At 46.6% G+C, this 15,708-nt stretch overlaps 1 protein-coding gene across 1 annotated transcript; it reads right to left on the minus strand.

The window, feature by feature from the left end:
* Positions 1-1,702, minus strand: LOC125528176 (putative F-box protein At3g10430). The gene has a single exon (XM_048692684.1). The coding sequence runs from the start codon at positions 1,599-1,601 to the stop codon at positions 405-407; it is 1,197 nt and encodes a 398-aa protein (XP_048548641.1). The 5' UTR covers positions 1,602-1,702; the 3' UTR covers positions 1-404.
* Positions 1,703-15,708: the final 14,006 nt, after the last annotated feature.

The following is a 15,708-nucleotide window of genomic DNA, read 5'->3' on the forward strand; positions in this document are numbered from 1 at the left end:
TAGTCCCAAGCATAGATAACTTGTTCTCATATTCACACATTCAACCCACGAGAGACTAACAAGTGACCACAGCATAACTAGTACTCCCTCCGTTCCTAAATATTTGTCTTTCTAGGCATTTTAACAAGTGACTACATACGGAGCAAAATGAGTGAATCTACACTTTAAAATATGTCTACATACATCCGTATGTAGTAGTCATCAGAAATGTCTAGAAAGACAAATATTTAGAAACGGAGGGAGTACATGAAAGCAAATAGATCAAAGTGACTACTGACTAGGTATTACTAGAATAGTTAAAATAACATTGCTCAAAGCCACAATGGCATGGACCAGAACATCAAAATACAAAATACCATGCTGCATAGAAGATCTGACCCATATTTAGCATGTGAACTCTGTAATCATGGAGCTGCTTTGGGTAACCATTCCTTGTAAGTGGGAATGTAAGGATCGCACCGGAGAGTAAAGTAACTCTCAAAACTGAAGATAACATGAAATTTCCTCTTTTCCATATCGTATGACACAAGCTGTTCATCCCGTCCATTAATTTGGAAAATCAGATTGCCTTCTGAATCAACAGCGACAAAAGTACACACCTCATCATCGCCTACCGTCTCCGACATGTCAGCTGTATGCTTCAGTGTCCACTGCCCAGTAGCATAATCCTCAAGTACCCAGACCGTGAGCTGACACTCATCATCAGAATAATTCATATGCAAAGCATACAAGCGCTCCTGAGAGTGCCCGATGAAGCCAATATCGGACGTGTCCTCAACACTGAGCGGCATCCGAATCTTGTGCCATGTCTTCCCCTCTGTGTCCACTGTGATAACTGAAGAATCTCGGGTAGTCAAATGCAGGGTGCCGCCGAAGAAGGTGGAAGGTGAACCATTGTAATAATCCACAGTAACATTGCCCTCGCCCCAATCGCTCTGCCTAAACGTCCATGTTCCGGTCTCTGATGAGAAGATCTGCACTCCGGCGTCGTGATCATCCACATCCTGCAAGAGCACAAACACGGCGAAGCGGGAGGGAGCAGCCGGGTCGAAACCCAGACGGATGACGTTCCTCGGGCGCAGATCCTCGATGGCAGGCAACACGGTCCACTCCTCGGTAGCCGGATTGCACACAACATACTTTGCCACATCTTCGACAGCGTCGGCCTCGGCTTCGGAATCGGAGGCGATGTCGGGGTCGGCGTCGGGGTCGTAGAGGGCGTCGAGCATAGATGATTTCGTCCAGCACTGGCAGAGGAGGAGGCCGCCGCAGCAGTCCACGGCCCGGACGCCTCCGTCCCAGACGGCGCGGAGGAAGGGGAGGCCGGGGTCGACGAGGGGCCGGCCTCTCCCGGAGATGTTGAGGAAGCGTAGCTCGTCGCTCTCGTCGTCGCGGGTGTAGCAGAAGAAGCCGGACAGGGCCTGCGGCGACCTCTTGCGGAGCGCGGGGTCGGAGCAGAGGGCGCGCCACGGCCGCGACACGCACCTGAAGCGGCAGAGGGATCTGTAGGGCACCCGCGCCAGGACCTCGACGAGGAGGTCCTCGGGGAGGCTCGCTGCCGGGGCCTCCGGCTGCTCCTTCTTCCTGGACCTCTTTGCCATCCCGGACGGCGGCGGTGGCGGCGGCGGCGGCGGCGGACGGGGGACGGAGGCGATCTGGAACCTTGTGCGGAAGTTGGGGGCGTAGGTGGTTCGTAGCGGGCTTCCCCACCGCAATCCGCTTATTGTTTGTGCTCCACCCCCTGTGGGCTTCTGGGCCTTTAGGCTCTGGAGCCTGGGACGGGATTCATAACAATGAGGCCTTTGGGCTTAGGCTCTGTACGGTGGGACTCCTGTGCCCAACTTATGAAAAAAAAAAGGTATTTCTTCAAAACAACACCCCCGTCCTTGAGATATTTTTTCAAAAAAAACTTCCGATTTTTTATCAAATGAATTGCTAAAAAATTATTGAAACTAATTTTTTTTGAACTATCAATTTTTTGTTACAGTTTTCAAAACTAGATTAAACAATTTATTGCACCGAAGAATTAACACTTGACGAAGACCGCTCTTCGTGGCCCTCGGCAACGAAAAGTATCGAGATAACGTTTATTCCTCTAGCCAGCTGGTCCTCTCTCTTTGCGCGTGTTTCTTCCCCATTCTCGCTCGATCCAGGTCGTATTCGAGCCAAAGAGATTAGTTTGGAGAAAGTGCGTTTGGAGCGAACACTTTAGGATTCGTGTGCGGGATCTGACATGAATGAGGGCATTCACTCGAAATCCGTGAAAAAATGTCGGATTTTTAACAATTAGGTATTTTTAAAATCTTTTTTTACAAGGTGGTGCACTCATCGTGTACAAATTGTCATTAATAAAAATTTGTCAACTATCTACCAAGAACATCTCGGATGGGTAATAAATGGATCGGATAAGAGGTAATATGGCACCTTGGCCACTTTAAGATCGTATTGCATAAAACCCGTTCTGCTTCACAATCAGATCCAAGGTTCATCATAGTTTCTCTGCCCTCCCCATCCCCTGCCCTTGGCGGCTGGTCGGATTCCTCCAGCATTGAAGAGCCAGAGTTTGACATCCCCACGCAGCCCCATCCAGCTAGTCACATGGTCAATTATATAACTATTAATGTACTAAAACCCTTGATTATAAAAAAATATATGTTATTAGATTACGACTCTAGTCTATTTTTGGGGGTAATTTGTTTTTGAGATAGTTCTCCTTACACTCCGAAGTAGTACTACAAATGAGCTCAAAACGAATAGTGATATCGTTTTGCTTGCCCTGCCCTCTTCTCATCAGCAAAAGATAGTGTATTACTCCCTCCGTTCCCAAATATTTGTCTTTTTAGGTATTTCAAATGAACACAACATACGGATGCATGTAGACATATTTTAGAGTGTAGATTCACTCATTTTGCTCCGTATGTAGTCATTTATTGAAATCTGTAGAAAGACAAATATTTGGGAACGGAGTGAGTATTTCTTAAGTATTGACTATGCAGTTTATGAACTACTTTATCTGCACGAGCTACTTCTAAGTCGCGTGAATTTTAGAATGGTGCAAGTCAATACTTTGAGAGAAGGAAGGAGGCAGAGGTGGAGCTCCGAGGCCGAGTTGGAGACGTCATGGCTCTCCCGTCATCTCAGACGAAGACGAGTCAGAAGCTTAACAAGTGCGGGTGAGGGCTTCTAGTATTTGATTCCCTCTAGACACTGCCTGAGGATAGCCCATCTAGAGCCAGTGAGGCTTGTCGTTGTAGCTAAAGGAGGGGAAGGGAGATAAGCCACTACAAGAGGAGCGGCTGCCAATCAGAGGAAGCAGAGAAGAACAATGAACCACCGGTTTGGAAAATTGACTTAAACATAGAAAAATCCAACAGGTTGTAACTGTAAATTCTTAAATAAGGTCACACCACAAAGTTTTTGAACGAGGTCGCGACTGCAAGTTTTCAAGGGAGGCGCAACTACAAGTTCTCAAACGGGTACATGGCTGCAAGTTTTCAGGAGGAGGGGTCAACTCCAATTTTTTGAATTGGGTCACAAATGCAAGTTTTTAAATGGGGTTGCAACTATAAGCTTTAAGGAGGGTTGCAACTACAAAATTTTAAACAGGCTTGCAACTGCTAGCAACTTGGTTGTCCTTTTGTATTTATCTTTCTATTTTATTTCGTAGACACCAACATGCACGCACAATCATATTTTGGTTGGATTTCGAAGAAAAAAATCTATCGGGTGTACACTAGTCCCTTCTCATGCAATTGTATTGCACGGACAACCGCATGTACAACAACCAGTGTGCAATTGCACATGACACACCCCACGCACAACGGAACATGATAACAAAGTGTGCAACTGGAGTTCACTTTTTTATTTTTTATTTTGTTTCATAATTCTTTTCAACATGTGTTTGAAGACTTCAATTTTTTTTTATTTTCACTTGCAAAATGAATAAAATTGAAAAAAGCTTTAAAAACCTGAATGAAAAAAGCTACACCCCTTTTAAAGACACGAGCATGCAAACCGTTCATATTTTTGCAAAGCTATTCATGTGTTTATGGATCCAACCATCATTAGACTCGGCCAGTGGTGGTAGTATAAGAAAGTTTATACTATCAAGTGTGGACAAAAGTACTCTTTTGGTCCCAAGCTCAAATGAGCCAACAGTAAATTCTGAAAAAAGAAATCAAAACAATTTTTTTGTGACAGACATTGACAATGTATTTGAGTGCTTGTAAATTTTCAATGTGAAATGACATTTGTTGAAGTCGTGGCAACAAAAATCTTTACTCCAAAATGCTTTTGGAAATGACATTTTTGGACCATCATTTTTTTCCCATGGCTTCTACAAATTTTATTTCACGATGAAACTTTACAAGCATTGACAACAATTGTCAATGCTTGTCATAAAAGGAACATGTTTTTTAAAAAAATCCCATTTTTTAATGATATTACTATTCTCCCCAGCTTATATGAGCTCTGGTGCGGAACGTGTCCTTGTGGACCTACGAAGTTCCGTAGCAACTTGATCTGAAGTTTCATGATCATCATCATCAACTTCCTCTCTAGTCGGTGCAGACACCTCAGGAACATTTTCTTGAGCTACGCCACTTACCGGTTCAAGAGGTAATACTTCATCAAGTTCTACCTTCCTCCCACTTATTTCTTTCGAGAGAAACTCTTTCTCTAGAAAGGACCCATTCTTGGCAACAAAGATCTTGCCTTCGGATCTGAGGTAGAAGGTATACCCAACAGTTTCTTTAGGGTATCCTATGAAGACGCATTTTTCCGATTTGGGTTCGAGCTTTTCAGGTTGAAGTTTCTTGACATAAGCATCGCATCCCCAAACTTTTAGAAACGACAGCTTAGGTTTCTTCCCAAACCATAATTCATACGGTGTTGTCTCAACGGATTTCGACGGAGCCCTATTTAAAGTGAATGCAGCAGTCTCTAAAGCATATCCCCAAAATGATAGCGGTAAATCGGTAAGAGACATCATAGATCGCACCATATCTAATAGAGTGCGATTACGACGTTCGGACACACCATTACGCTGAGGTGTTCCAGGCGGCGTTAGTTGTGAAACTATTCCACATTTTCTTAAGTGTGTGCCAAATTCGTGACTCAAGTATTCTCCCCCACGATCTGATCGCAAGAACTTGATTTTCCTGTCACGTTGATTCTCAACCTCACTCTGAAATTCCTTGAACTTTTCAAAGGTCTCAGACTTGTGTTTTATTAAGTAGACATACCCATATCTACTCAAGTCATCAGTTAGGGTGAGAACATAACGATAGCCACCGCGAGCCTCAACACTCATTGGACCACACACATCAGTATGTATGATTTTCAATAAGTTGGTTGCTCGCTCCATTGTTCCTGAGAACGGAGTCTTGGTCATTTTACCCATGAGGCATGGTTCGCACGTGTCAAATGATTCGTAATCAAGAGACTCTAAAAGTCCATCTGCATGGAGCTTCTTCATGCGTTTGACACCTATGTGACCAAGGCGGCAGTGCCACAAGTATGTGGGACTATCATTATCAACCTTACATCTTTTGGTATTCACACTATGAATATGTGTAGCATTACGATCGAGATTCATTAAGAATAAGCCATTCACCATCGGAGCATGACCATAAAACATATCTCTCATATAAATAGAACAACCATTATTCTCAGATTTAAATGAGTAGCCATCTCGAATTAAATGAGATCCTGATACAATGTTCGTGCTCAAAGCTGGCACTAAATAACAATTATTGAGGTTTAAAACTAATCCAGTAGGTAAATGTAGAGGCAGCGTGCCGACGGCGATCACATCGACCTTGGAACCATTCCCGACGCGCATCGTCACCTCGTCCTTCGCTAGTCTCCGTTTATTCCGCAGCTCCTGCTTTGAGTTACAAATGTGAGCAACCGCACCGGTATCAAATACCCAGGAGCTACTACGAGTACTGGTAAGGTACACATCAATTACATGTATATCACATATACCTTTAGTGTTGCCGGCCTTCTTGTCCGCTAAGTATTTGGGGCAGTTCCGCTTCCAGTGACCACTTCCCTTGCAATAAAAACACTCAGTCTCGGGCTTGGGTCCATTCTTTGGCTTCTTCCCGGCAGCTTGCTTACCGGGCACGGCAACTCCCTTGCCGTCCTTCTTGAAGTTCTTTTTACCCTTGCCTTTCTTGAACTTAGTGGTTTTATTCACCATCAACACTTGATGTTCCTTTTTGATTTCCACCTCCGCTGATTTCAGTATTGAATATACCTCAGGAATGGTCTTGGGAGACGAGGACGCCGGTCCCGTGGAGCGACGTGCACCTCCCCAACAACTGGCACCTCTCCGCGGACCGGGTCCCCATCCCGCCGGTGTCGGCGAGCAGCCATGCGCGGCGCGATGAGATCGAGCGCCGCCGCCGCCTCCTGTTGGGGAACGTAGCAGAATTTTAAAATTTTCTACGCATCACCAAGATCAATCTATGGAGTCATCTAGCAACGAGGGAGAGAGGAGTGCATCTACATACCCTTGTAGATCACGCACGGAAGCGTTCAAGAGAACGGGGTTGATGGAGTCGTACTCGTCGTGATCCAAATCACCGATGACCAAGTGCCGAACGGACAGCACCTCCGCGTTCAACACACGTACGGCTGGGAAGACGTCTCCTTCTTCTTGATCCAGTAAGGGGGAAGGAGAGGTTGATGAAGATGCAGCAGCACGACGGCGTGGTGTTGGATGCAGCAGGATCCCGGCAGGGCTTCGCCAAGCGCAAGCGGGGAGGCGCCAAGAGCAAGGGTACGTCTGCCCTCCCTCCCCCTCTTTATATAGGGGCCTTGGGGGGGCGGCGGCCCTAGGAGATGCAATCTCCAAGGGGGCGGCGGCCAAAGGGTGGCTTCCCCCCAAGCCAAGTGGGGGGCGCCCCCACCCCTAGGGTTTCCCAACCCTAGGCGCAGGGGAGGCCCAAGGGGGGGCGCACCAGCCCACCAGGGGCTGGTTCCCCTCCCACTTCAGCCCATGGGGCCCTTCGGGATAGGTGGCCCCACCCGGTGGACCCCCGGGACCCTTCCGGTGGTCCCGGTACAATACCGACGACCCCCGAAACCTTCTTGATGGCCGAAACTGGACTTCCTATATATAAATCTTTACCTCCGGACCATTCCAGAACTCCTCGTGACATCCGGGATCTCATCCGGGAATCCGAACAACTTTCGGGTTAGTGCATACTAATATCTCTACAACCCTAGTGTAACACCCCGGTTATGACTTTCCAATTTGTACTCCAACTCTTGCCGTTTCCGGCGTTAAGTTATTTTATTTTCTTGGGTTCGGGTTTTTGTCCCCGTGTGTTGTTGTCGTTGTCATGCATCTCATATCATGTGCATTGCATTTGCATACGTGTTCATCTCATGCATTCGAGCATTTTCCCCGTTGTCCGTTTTGCATTCCGGCGCTTCGTTCTCTTCCGGTGGTCATTTCTAGCTTTCTTTCGTGTGTGGGGTTTAAACATTTCCGGATTGGACCGAGACTTGCCAAGCGGCCTTGGTTTACTACCGGTAGACCGCCTGTCAAGTTTCGTACCATTTGGACTTCGTTTGATACTCCAATGGTTAGCCGAGGGACCGAAAAGGCCTCGTGTGTGTTGCAGCCCAACACCCCTCCAATTTGGCCCAAAACCCACCAAAACCCTCTCCATCATCTAGAGCGTTCGATCACGATCGCGTGGTCGAAAACCGCATCTCATTTGGACTCTCCTAGCTCCTCCTATGCCTATTTAAAGACCCCCTCCGTTTTCTTCTTCCTCTTCTCCCCGTCCAACCCTAAAAAAAAGAGGTCTCCACCGTCGCCGGACAACGTCCGCGCCGAGCCGGACGTGTCTGGATCCGCCGCCGCCTACCGCCACCTTCCACGTGGCATCGCCTGTCCCCGCCGCAGCCGCGGCCCGGGAGCCCGAGGCCGGCCCCCGCGGCCCGCCTCTCCGCAGCGCCTCCTCCCCGCCTCCAGCGCCACCCGCGCCTGCCCGGCGCCGCCACTCCGCCCGGCGCCGTCCCTCCGTCGCGCCGCTTCCTGCGCCATCGCCGCCGGCCGCCTCGCCGCCTTCGCCGCCGCATCCGGCCGCGGACGCGCCACCATCCTCTTCCGCGCCGCCTCTGTGAGCTCCGGCCACCACCACGCCGGCCGCCGTCCTCTTCTTCTCCGGCGCCGGTGAACAGTGCTCCGGCGTGCCTCGGAATCCGTGCGTCGATCTGGATCCAGATCCGGTGAACAGTAAACCCTAGGTCGTTTTTTTCTTCTAAGTCCCTAAATTTTCAGATCCATGTGCTCCTGTTCATCAGGCTATATCTCCGCATCCGTAGCTCCATTTTTGGCATATAGCATATCAAATTGTTCGTCTCAGAGAGTACATCATTTCTTTCCATTGCATCATTTGCATTTGAGTTCATCTTGATGCCCGAAATGCTGTTAGAAGAGGGCTACTTGAGATAATTGTCAGATCTGCTACTCCATTTGCATATTTGCCATTTTTGCCATGATTATTGTGTGCATGATATGCCAATGAGCTCTACATATGTTTTGTTAAGGGTTTTGCCATCTTTCCAGAGGTGCAACCCATGTATTTTTGTGATGTGTGTGGTGACTAGCACAAGTTTGCGAAGTAAGGCACTTGGTAGTGCTGATTTCAGGGACTTAGCAATTCCACTAAGTCCTTGATCTGTTTATTTCATATGGCCATATGTTCATGTTGTTTCCTAGTGATCCGTGCCTCTTTTGAGGATGATCAGTAAGGATGTTTTGTTAATCTTGTAGTGCTCTATCCATCCATGTCTTTGTTTGCAATTATGGAGTACCCTAGCTTGAGTCAATCGAGCTCTACTTTTGCTACTTTGTGAATCTGGGAAGATTGTCAACTTGTTTGCAATTTTGCCGATGATGTTGTAGTTGATCCGTTATGCTATTGTTCTTGCCATGTATAGCTTGCATTTTGTGTATTCTTGATGGATGTATGCTTAGTTTGTCATGACTTGCTCCGTAGTGAGTGCATCGAGTTCGTAAACATGCCTACTTGATATCTGTTTTCAGCATGCTCCAGTTTTCACTAAGTCTGTGAACTGATTATGTTTTTGCCATGTTCACATGCTTGCAATTGTATTTTCTGATCCCTTTTGGCTCAAGGTCACTAAGGGACTTTTGTTAAGCTCTTTGAGTAGCTCCATGCCATGCTTTACTTTGCCATTTTCAGGTCCTGTAGCATGTAGTTTTGTTGCTCCGAAGAGGGCTACCTGATCTGAAATTCCAGACAAGTGTTAATTTCACTAAGTCTGAAATCTGTTTACCATATGCATTTTTGCCATGCTTGTTTGAACCTGTTAATGGATGAATTGGCCGTAGCTCATTGCTAGACTTTTGTTAAGAATCTTGAGTGCAACCCTGCCATGTATTTTGTTGTCATGTTTGGGTGCTGTAGCATGTTAATCTCATTGCATTTAGATGGCTACTTGCTGTAAATCGCAGACCGGTGTCATATTTGTTTTGCTTGCCATTTCCAAACCGTAACTCCGATTCCGGCGTTCTTTGTATCGTTTTCAAGCGATTTCATCTCATCTTTCCAGTGGCACACTTGGATTTCCATGTTGAGGCCAGGATCTTGCATTTCCTGTCACATCTTGCATATGCATCCCGCATCGCATCCCGCATAGCATATCATCATTGCATCATTTTGGTTGATCCTTGCACGTGGTTGATTGTTTCCTTGTTGCTTGCTTGTCTTTTTTGGGTAGAGCCGGGAGACGAGTTCACTAACGAGGAGCCCGTTGAGTTTGCTTTCGAGGATCCAGTCAACTCTGACAACTTTGCAGGCAAGATGATCATACCCTCGAAATCACTACTATCTTTGCTATGCTAGTTTGCTCGCTCTTTTGCTATGCCAATGCTACGATGCCTACCACTTGCTTTCAAGCCTCCCAAATTGCCATGTTCAGCCTCTAACCCACCATGTCCTAGCAAACCGTTGATTGGCTATGTTACCGCTTTGCTCAGCCCCTCTTATAGCGTTGCTAGTTGCAGGTGAAGATTGGAGGCCGTTCCTTGTTGGAACATTTATTTACTTGTTGGGATATCATTAAATTATCTTGTTATCTTAATGCATCTATATACTTGGTAAAGGGTGGAAGGCTCGGCCTCTCGTCTAGTGTTTTGTTCCACTCTTGCCGCCCTAGTTTCCGTCATATCGGTATTATGTTCCCGGATTTTGCGTTCCTTACGCGGTTGGGTTATAATGGGAACCCCTTGATAGTTCGCCTTGATTAAAGCTTTTCCAGCAATGCCCAACCTTGGTTTTACCATTTGCCACCTAGCCTCTTTTTCCCTTGGGTTTCCGGAGCCCGAGGGTCATCTTATTTTAAACCCCCCCGGGCCAGTGCTCCTCTGAGTGTTGGTCCACCCTAGAGCCCCTTGCAGCACCACCTCGGGGAAACTCGAGGGCTGGTTTTAGTCGTACGGATTGCTTATCCGATTGTGCCCTGAGAACGAGATATGTGCAGCTCCTATCAGGATTTGTCGGCACATTCGGGCGGTGTTGCTGGTCTTGTTTTAACCTGTCAAAGTGTCTTGAAGAACCGAGATACCGAGTCTGATCGGAACGTCTTGGGAGGAGGTCTATTCCTTCGTTGACCGTGAGAGCTTGTCATGGGCTAAGTTGGGACTCCCCTGCAGGGATTTGAACTTTCGAAAGCCGTGCCCGCGGTTATGGGCAGATGGGAATTTGTTAATGTCCGGTTGTAAGATAACTTGAACCTTAACTTAACTAAAATGAATCAACTGATTGTGTTACCGTGATGGCCTCTTCTCGGCGGAGTCCGGGAAGTGGACACGGTGTTGGAGTAATGCTTGCGCAGGTTGTTCTCTAGTTTCTCGCTCGCTCTTGCCTCCTCTTCTCGCTCTCTTTTGCGAATAGGATAGCCACCATATATGCTAGTCGCTTGCTGCAGCTCCACTTATTTTTACCTTGCCTTACCTATAAGCTTAAATAGTCTTGATCGCGAGGGTGCGAGATTGCTGAGTCCCTGTGGCTCACAGATTACTATTACACCAGATGCAGGGCCTGATGATTCCGCTCCAGGTGACGCGCTCGAGCTCAAGTGGGAGTTCGACGAGGACTCTCAGTGTTACTATGTTTCCTTTCCTGATGTTCAGTAGTGGTGCCCAGTTGGGGGTAATCGGGACCGTGTCGCATGTTGGGTTATCTTTTATTTTGGCGCCGTAGTCGGGCCATGAGTGTTTGGATGATGTAATGTTATTTATGTACCTTGATTGATGTGGAGAGTGTAAGCCAACTATGTTGTCTCCCCTTTATTATTATATTACATGGGATGTGTAAAGATTACCTTACTTGCGACATATGCCTTCAATGCGATTATGTCTATAAGTCGGTATCCCAATACCTCGTTCAATCTCGTTACCAACAAGTCACTTTACTTGCGCCGTACTGCATGATCCTGTGATCAACCACTTGGTCACATTGAGCTCATTATGATGATGCATTACCGAGTGGGCCCAGAGATACCTCTCCGTCACACGGAGTGACAAATCCTAGTCTCGATTCATGCCAACCCAACAGACACTTTCGGAGATACCTGTAGTGTACCTTTATAGTCACCCAGTTACGTTGTGACGTTTGGCACACCCAAGGCACTCCTACGGTATCCGGGAGTTGCACAATCTCATGGTCTAAGGAAATGATACTTGACATTCGGAAAAGCTACAGCAAACGAACTACACGATCTTTGAGCTATGCTTAGGATTGGGTCTTGTCCATCACATCATTCTCCTAATGATGTGATCCCGTTATCAATGACATCCAATGTCCATAGTCAGGAAACCTATGACTATCTTTTGATCAACGAGCTAGTCAACTAGAGGCTCACTAGGGACGTGTTGTGGTCTATGTATTCACATATGTATTACGATTTCCGGATAACACAATTTTAGCATGAACAATAGACAATTATCATGAACAAAGAAATATAATAATAACCATTTTATTATTGCCTCTAGGGCATATTTCCAACAGTCTCCCACTTGCACTTGAGTCAATATTCTAGTTACATTGTGATGAATCGAACACCCATGCAGTTCTGGTGTTGATCATGTTTTGCTCTAGGGAGAGGTTTAGTCAACGGATCTGCCACATTCAGGTCCGTATGTACTTTACAAATCTCTATGTCTCCATTTTGAACACTTTCACGAATGGAGTGGAAGCGACGCTTGATATGCCTGGTCTTCCTGTGAAACCTGGGCTCCTTGGCAAGGGCAATAGCTCCAGTGTTGTCACAGAATAGAGTCATCGGGCCCGACGCATTGGGTATGACTCCTAGGTCGGTAATGAACTCCTTCACCCAGACTACTTCTTGTGCTGCCTCCGAGGCTGCCATGTACTCCGCTTCACATGTAGATCCCGCCACAACGCTTTGCTTGCAACTGCACCAGCTTACTGCCCCACCATTCAAAATATACACGTATCCGGTTTGTGACTTAGAGTCATCCAGATCTGTGTCGAAGCTAGCATCGACGTAACCCTTTACGACGAGCTCTTCGTCACCTCCATAAACGAGAAACATATCCTTAGTCCTCTTCAGGTACTTCAGGATATTCTTGACCGCTGTCCAGTGTTCCATGCAGGGATAACTTTGGTACCATCCTACCAAACTTACGACAAGGTTTACATCAGGTCTGGTACACAGCATAGCATACATGATAGACCCTATGGCCGAGGCATAGGGGACGACACTCATCTTTTCTCTATCTTCTGCCGTGGTCGGGCATTGAGCCGTGCTCAATCTCGTACCTTGCAATACAGTCAAGAACCCCTTCTTTGACTGATCCATTTTGAACTTCTTCAATATCTTGTCAAGGTACGTACTCTGTGAAAGACCAATGAGGCGTCTCGATCTATCTCTATAGATCTTGATGCCTAATATATAAGCAGCTTCTCCAAGATCCTTCATTGAAAAACTCTTGTTCAAGTAGGCCTTTATGCTTTCCAAGAATTCTATATCATTTCCCATCAACAGTATGTCATCCACATACAATATAAGAAATGCTACAGAGCTCCCACTCACTTTCTTGTAAATGCAGGCTTCTCCATAAGTCTGCGTAAACCCAAACGCTTTGATCATCTCATCAAAACGAATGTTCCAACTCTGAGATGCTTGCACCAGCCCATAAATCGAGCGTTGGAGCTTGCACACCTTGTCAACATTCTTAGGATCGACAAAACCTTCCGGCTGCATCATATACAATTCTTCCTTCAGGAAACCATTAAGGAATGCCGTTTTGACGTCCATTTTCCATATCTGATAATCATAGAATGCGGCAATTGCTAACATGATTCGGACGGACTTCAGCTTCGCTACGGGTGAGAAAGTCTCATCGTAGTCAACCCCTTGAACTTGTCGATAACCCTTAGCGACAAGCCTAGCTTTATAGATGGTCACATTACCATCCGCGTCTGTCTTCTTCTTAAAGATCCATTTATTTTCTATGGCTCGCCGATCATCGGGCAAGTCAGTCAAAGTCCATACTTCGTTTTCATACATGGATCCTATCTCGGATTTCATGGCTTCCAGCCATTTGTCGGAATCCGGGCCCGCCATCGCTTCTTCATAGTTCGAAGGTTCACCGTTGTCTAACAACATGATTTCCAGGACAGGGTTGCCGTACCACTCTGGTGCGGAACGTGTCCTTGTGGACCTACGAAGTTCCGTAGCAACTTGATCTGAAGTTTCATGATCATCATCATCAACTTCCTCTCTAGTCGGTGCAGGCACCTCAGGAACATTTTCTTGAGCTACGCCACTTACCGGTTCAAGAGGTAATACTTCATCAAGTTCTACCTTCCTCCCACTTATTTCTTTCGAGAGAAACTCTTTCTCTAGAAAGGACCCATTCTTGGCAACAAAGATCTTGCCTTCGGATCTGAGGTAGAAGGTATACCCAACAGTTTCTTTAGGGTATCCTATGAAGACGCATTTTTCCGATTTGGGTTCGAGCTTTTCAGGTTGAAGTTTCTTGACATAAGCATCGCATCCCCAAACTTTTAGAAACGACAGCTTAGGTTTCTTCCCAAACCATAATTCATACGGTGTTGTCTCAACGGATTTCGACGGAGCCCTATTTAAAGTGAATGCAGCAGTCTCTAAAGCATATCCCCAAAATGATAGCGGTAAATCGGTAAGAGACATCATAGATCGCACCATATCTAATAGAGTGCGATTACGACGTTCGGACACACCATTACGCTGAGGTGTTCCAGGCGGCGTTAGTTGTGAAACTATTCCACATTTTCTTAAGTGTGTGCCAAATTCGTGACTCAAGTATTCTCCCCCACGATCTGATCGCAAGAACTTGATTTTCCTGTCACGTTGATTCTCAACCTCACTCTGAAATTCCTTGAACTTTTCAAAGGTCTCAGACTTGTGTTTTATTAAGTAGACATACCCATATCTACTCAAGTCATCAGTTAGGGTGAGAACATAACGATAGCCACCGCGAGCCTCAACACTCATTGGACCACACACATCAGTATGTATGATTTTCAATAAGTTGGTTGCTCGCTCCATTGTTCCTGAGAACGGAGTCTTGGTCATTTTACCCATGAGGCATGGTTCGCACGTGTCAAATGATTCGTAATCAAGAGACTCTAAAAGTCCATCTGCATGGAGCTTCTTCATGCGTTTGACACCTATGTGACCAAGGCGGCAGTGCCACAAGTATGTGGGACTATCATTATCAACCTTACATCTTTTGGTATTCACACTATGAATATGTGTAGCATTACGATCGAGATTCATTAAGAATAAGCCATTCACCATCGGAGCATGACCATAAAACATATCTCTCATATAAATAGAACAACCATTATTCTCAGATTTAAATGAGTAGCCATCTCGAATTAAATGAGATCCTGATACAATGTTCGTGCTCAAAGCTGGCACTAAATAACAATTATTGAGGTTTAAAACTAATCCAGTAGGTAAATGTAGAGGCAGCGTGCCGACGGCGATCACATCGACCTTGGAACCATTCCCGACGCGCATCGTCACCTCGTCCTTCGCTAGTCTCCGTTTATTCCGCAGCTCCTGCTTTGAGTTACAAATGTGAGCAACCGCACCGGTATCAAATACCCAGGAGCTACTACGAGTACTGGTAAGGTACACATCAATTACATGTATATCACATATACCTTTAGTGTTGCCGGCCTTCTTGTCCGCTAAGTATTTGGGGCAGTTCCGCTTCCAGTGACCACTTCCCTTGCAATAAAAACACTCAGTCTCGGGCTTGGGTCCATTCTTTGGCTTCTTCCCGGCAGCTTGCTTACCGGGCGCGGCAACTCCCTTGCCGTCCTTCTTGAAGTTCTTTTTACCCTTGCCTTTCTTGAACTTAGTGGTTTTATTCACCATCAACACTTGATGTTCCTTTTTGATTTCCACCTCCGCTGATTTCAGTATTGAATATACCTCAGGAATGGTCTTGGGAGACGAGGACGCCGGTCCCGTGGAGCGATGTGCACCTCCCCAACAACTAGCACCTCTCCGCGGACCGGGTCCCCATCCCGCCGGTGTCGGCGAGCAGCCATGCGCGGCGCGATGAGATCGAGCGCCGCCGCCGCCTCCTGTTGGGGAACGTAGCAGAATTTTAAAATTTTCTACGCATCACCAAGA

Source organism: Triticum urartu, chromosome 1 (assembly GCF_003073215.2).
Source record: "Triticum urartu cultivar G1812 chromosome 1, Tu2.1, whole genome shotgun sequence".
Lineage (NCBI taxonomy): Eukaryota > Viridiplantae > Streptophyta > Magnoliopsida > Poales > Poaceae > Triticum > Triticum urartu.

Coding starts and splice junctions, on each gene's coding strand:
- LOC125528176 (XM_048692684.1), bottom strand. CDS start 1,601: ATGGCAAAGAGGTCCAGGAAGAAGGAGCAGCCGGAGGCCCCGGCAGCG.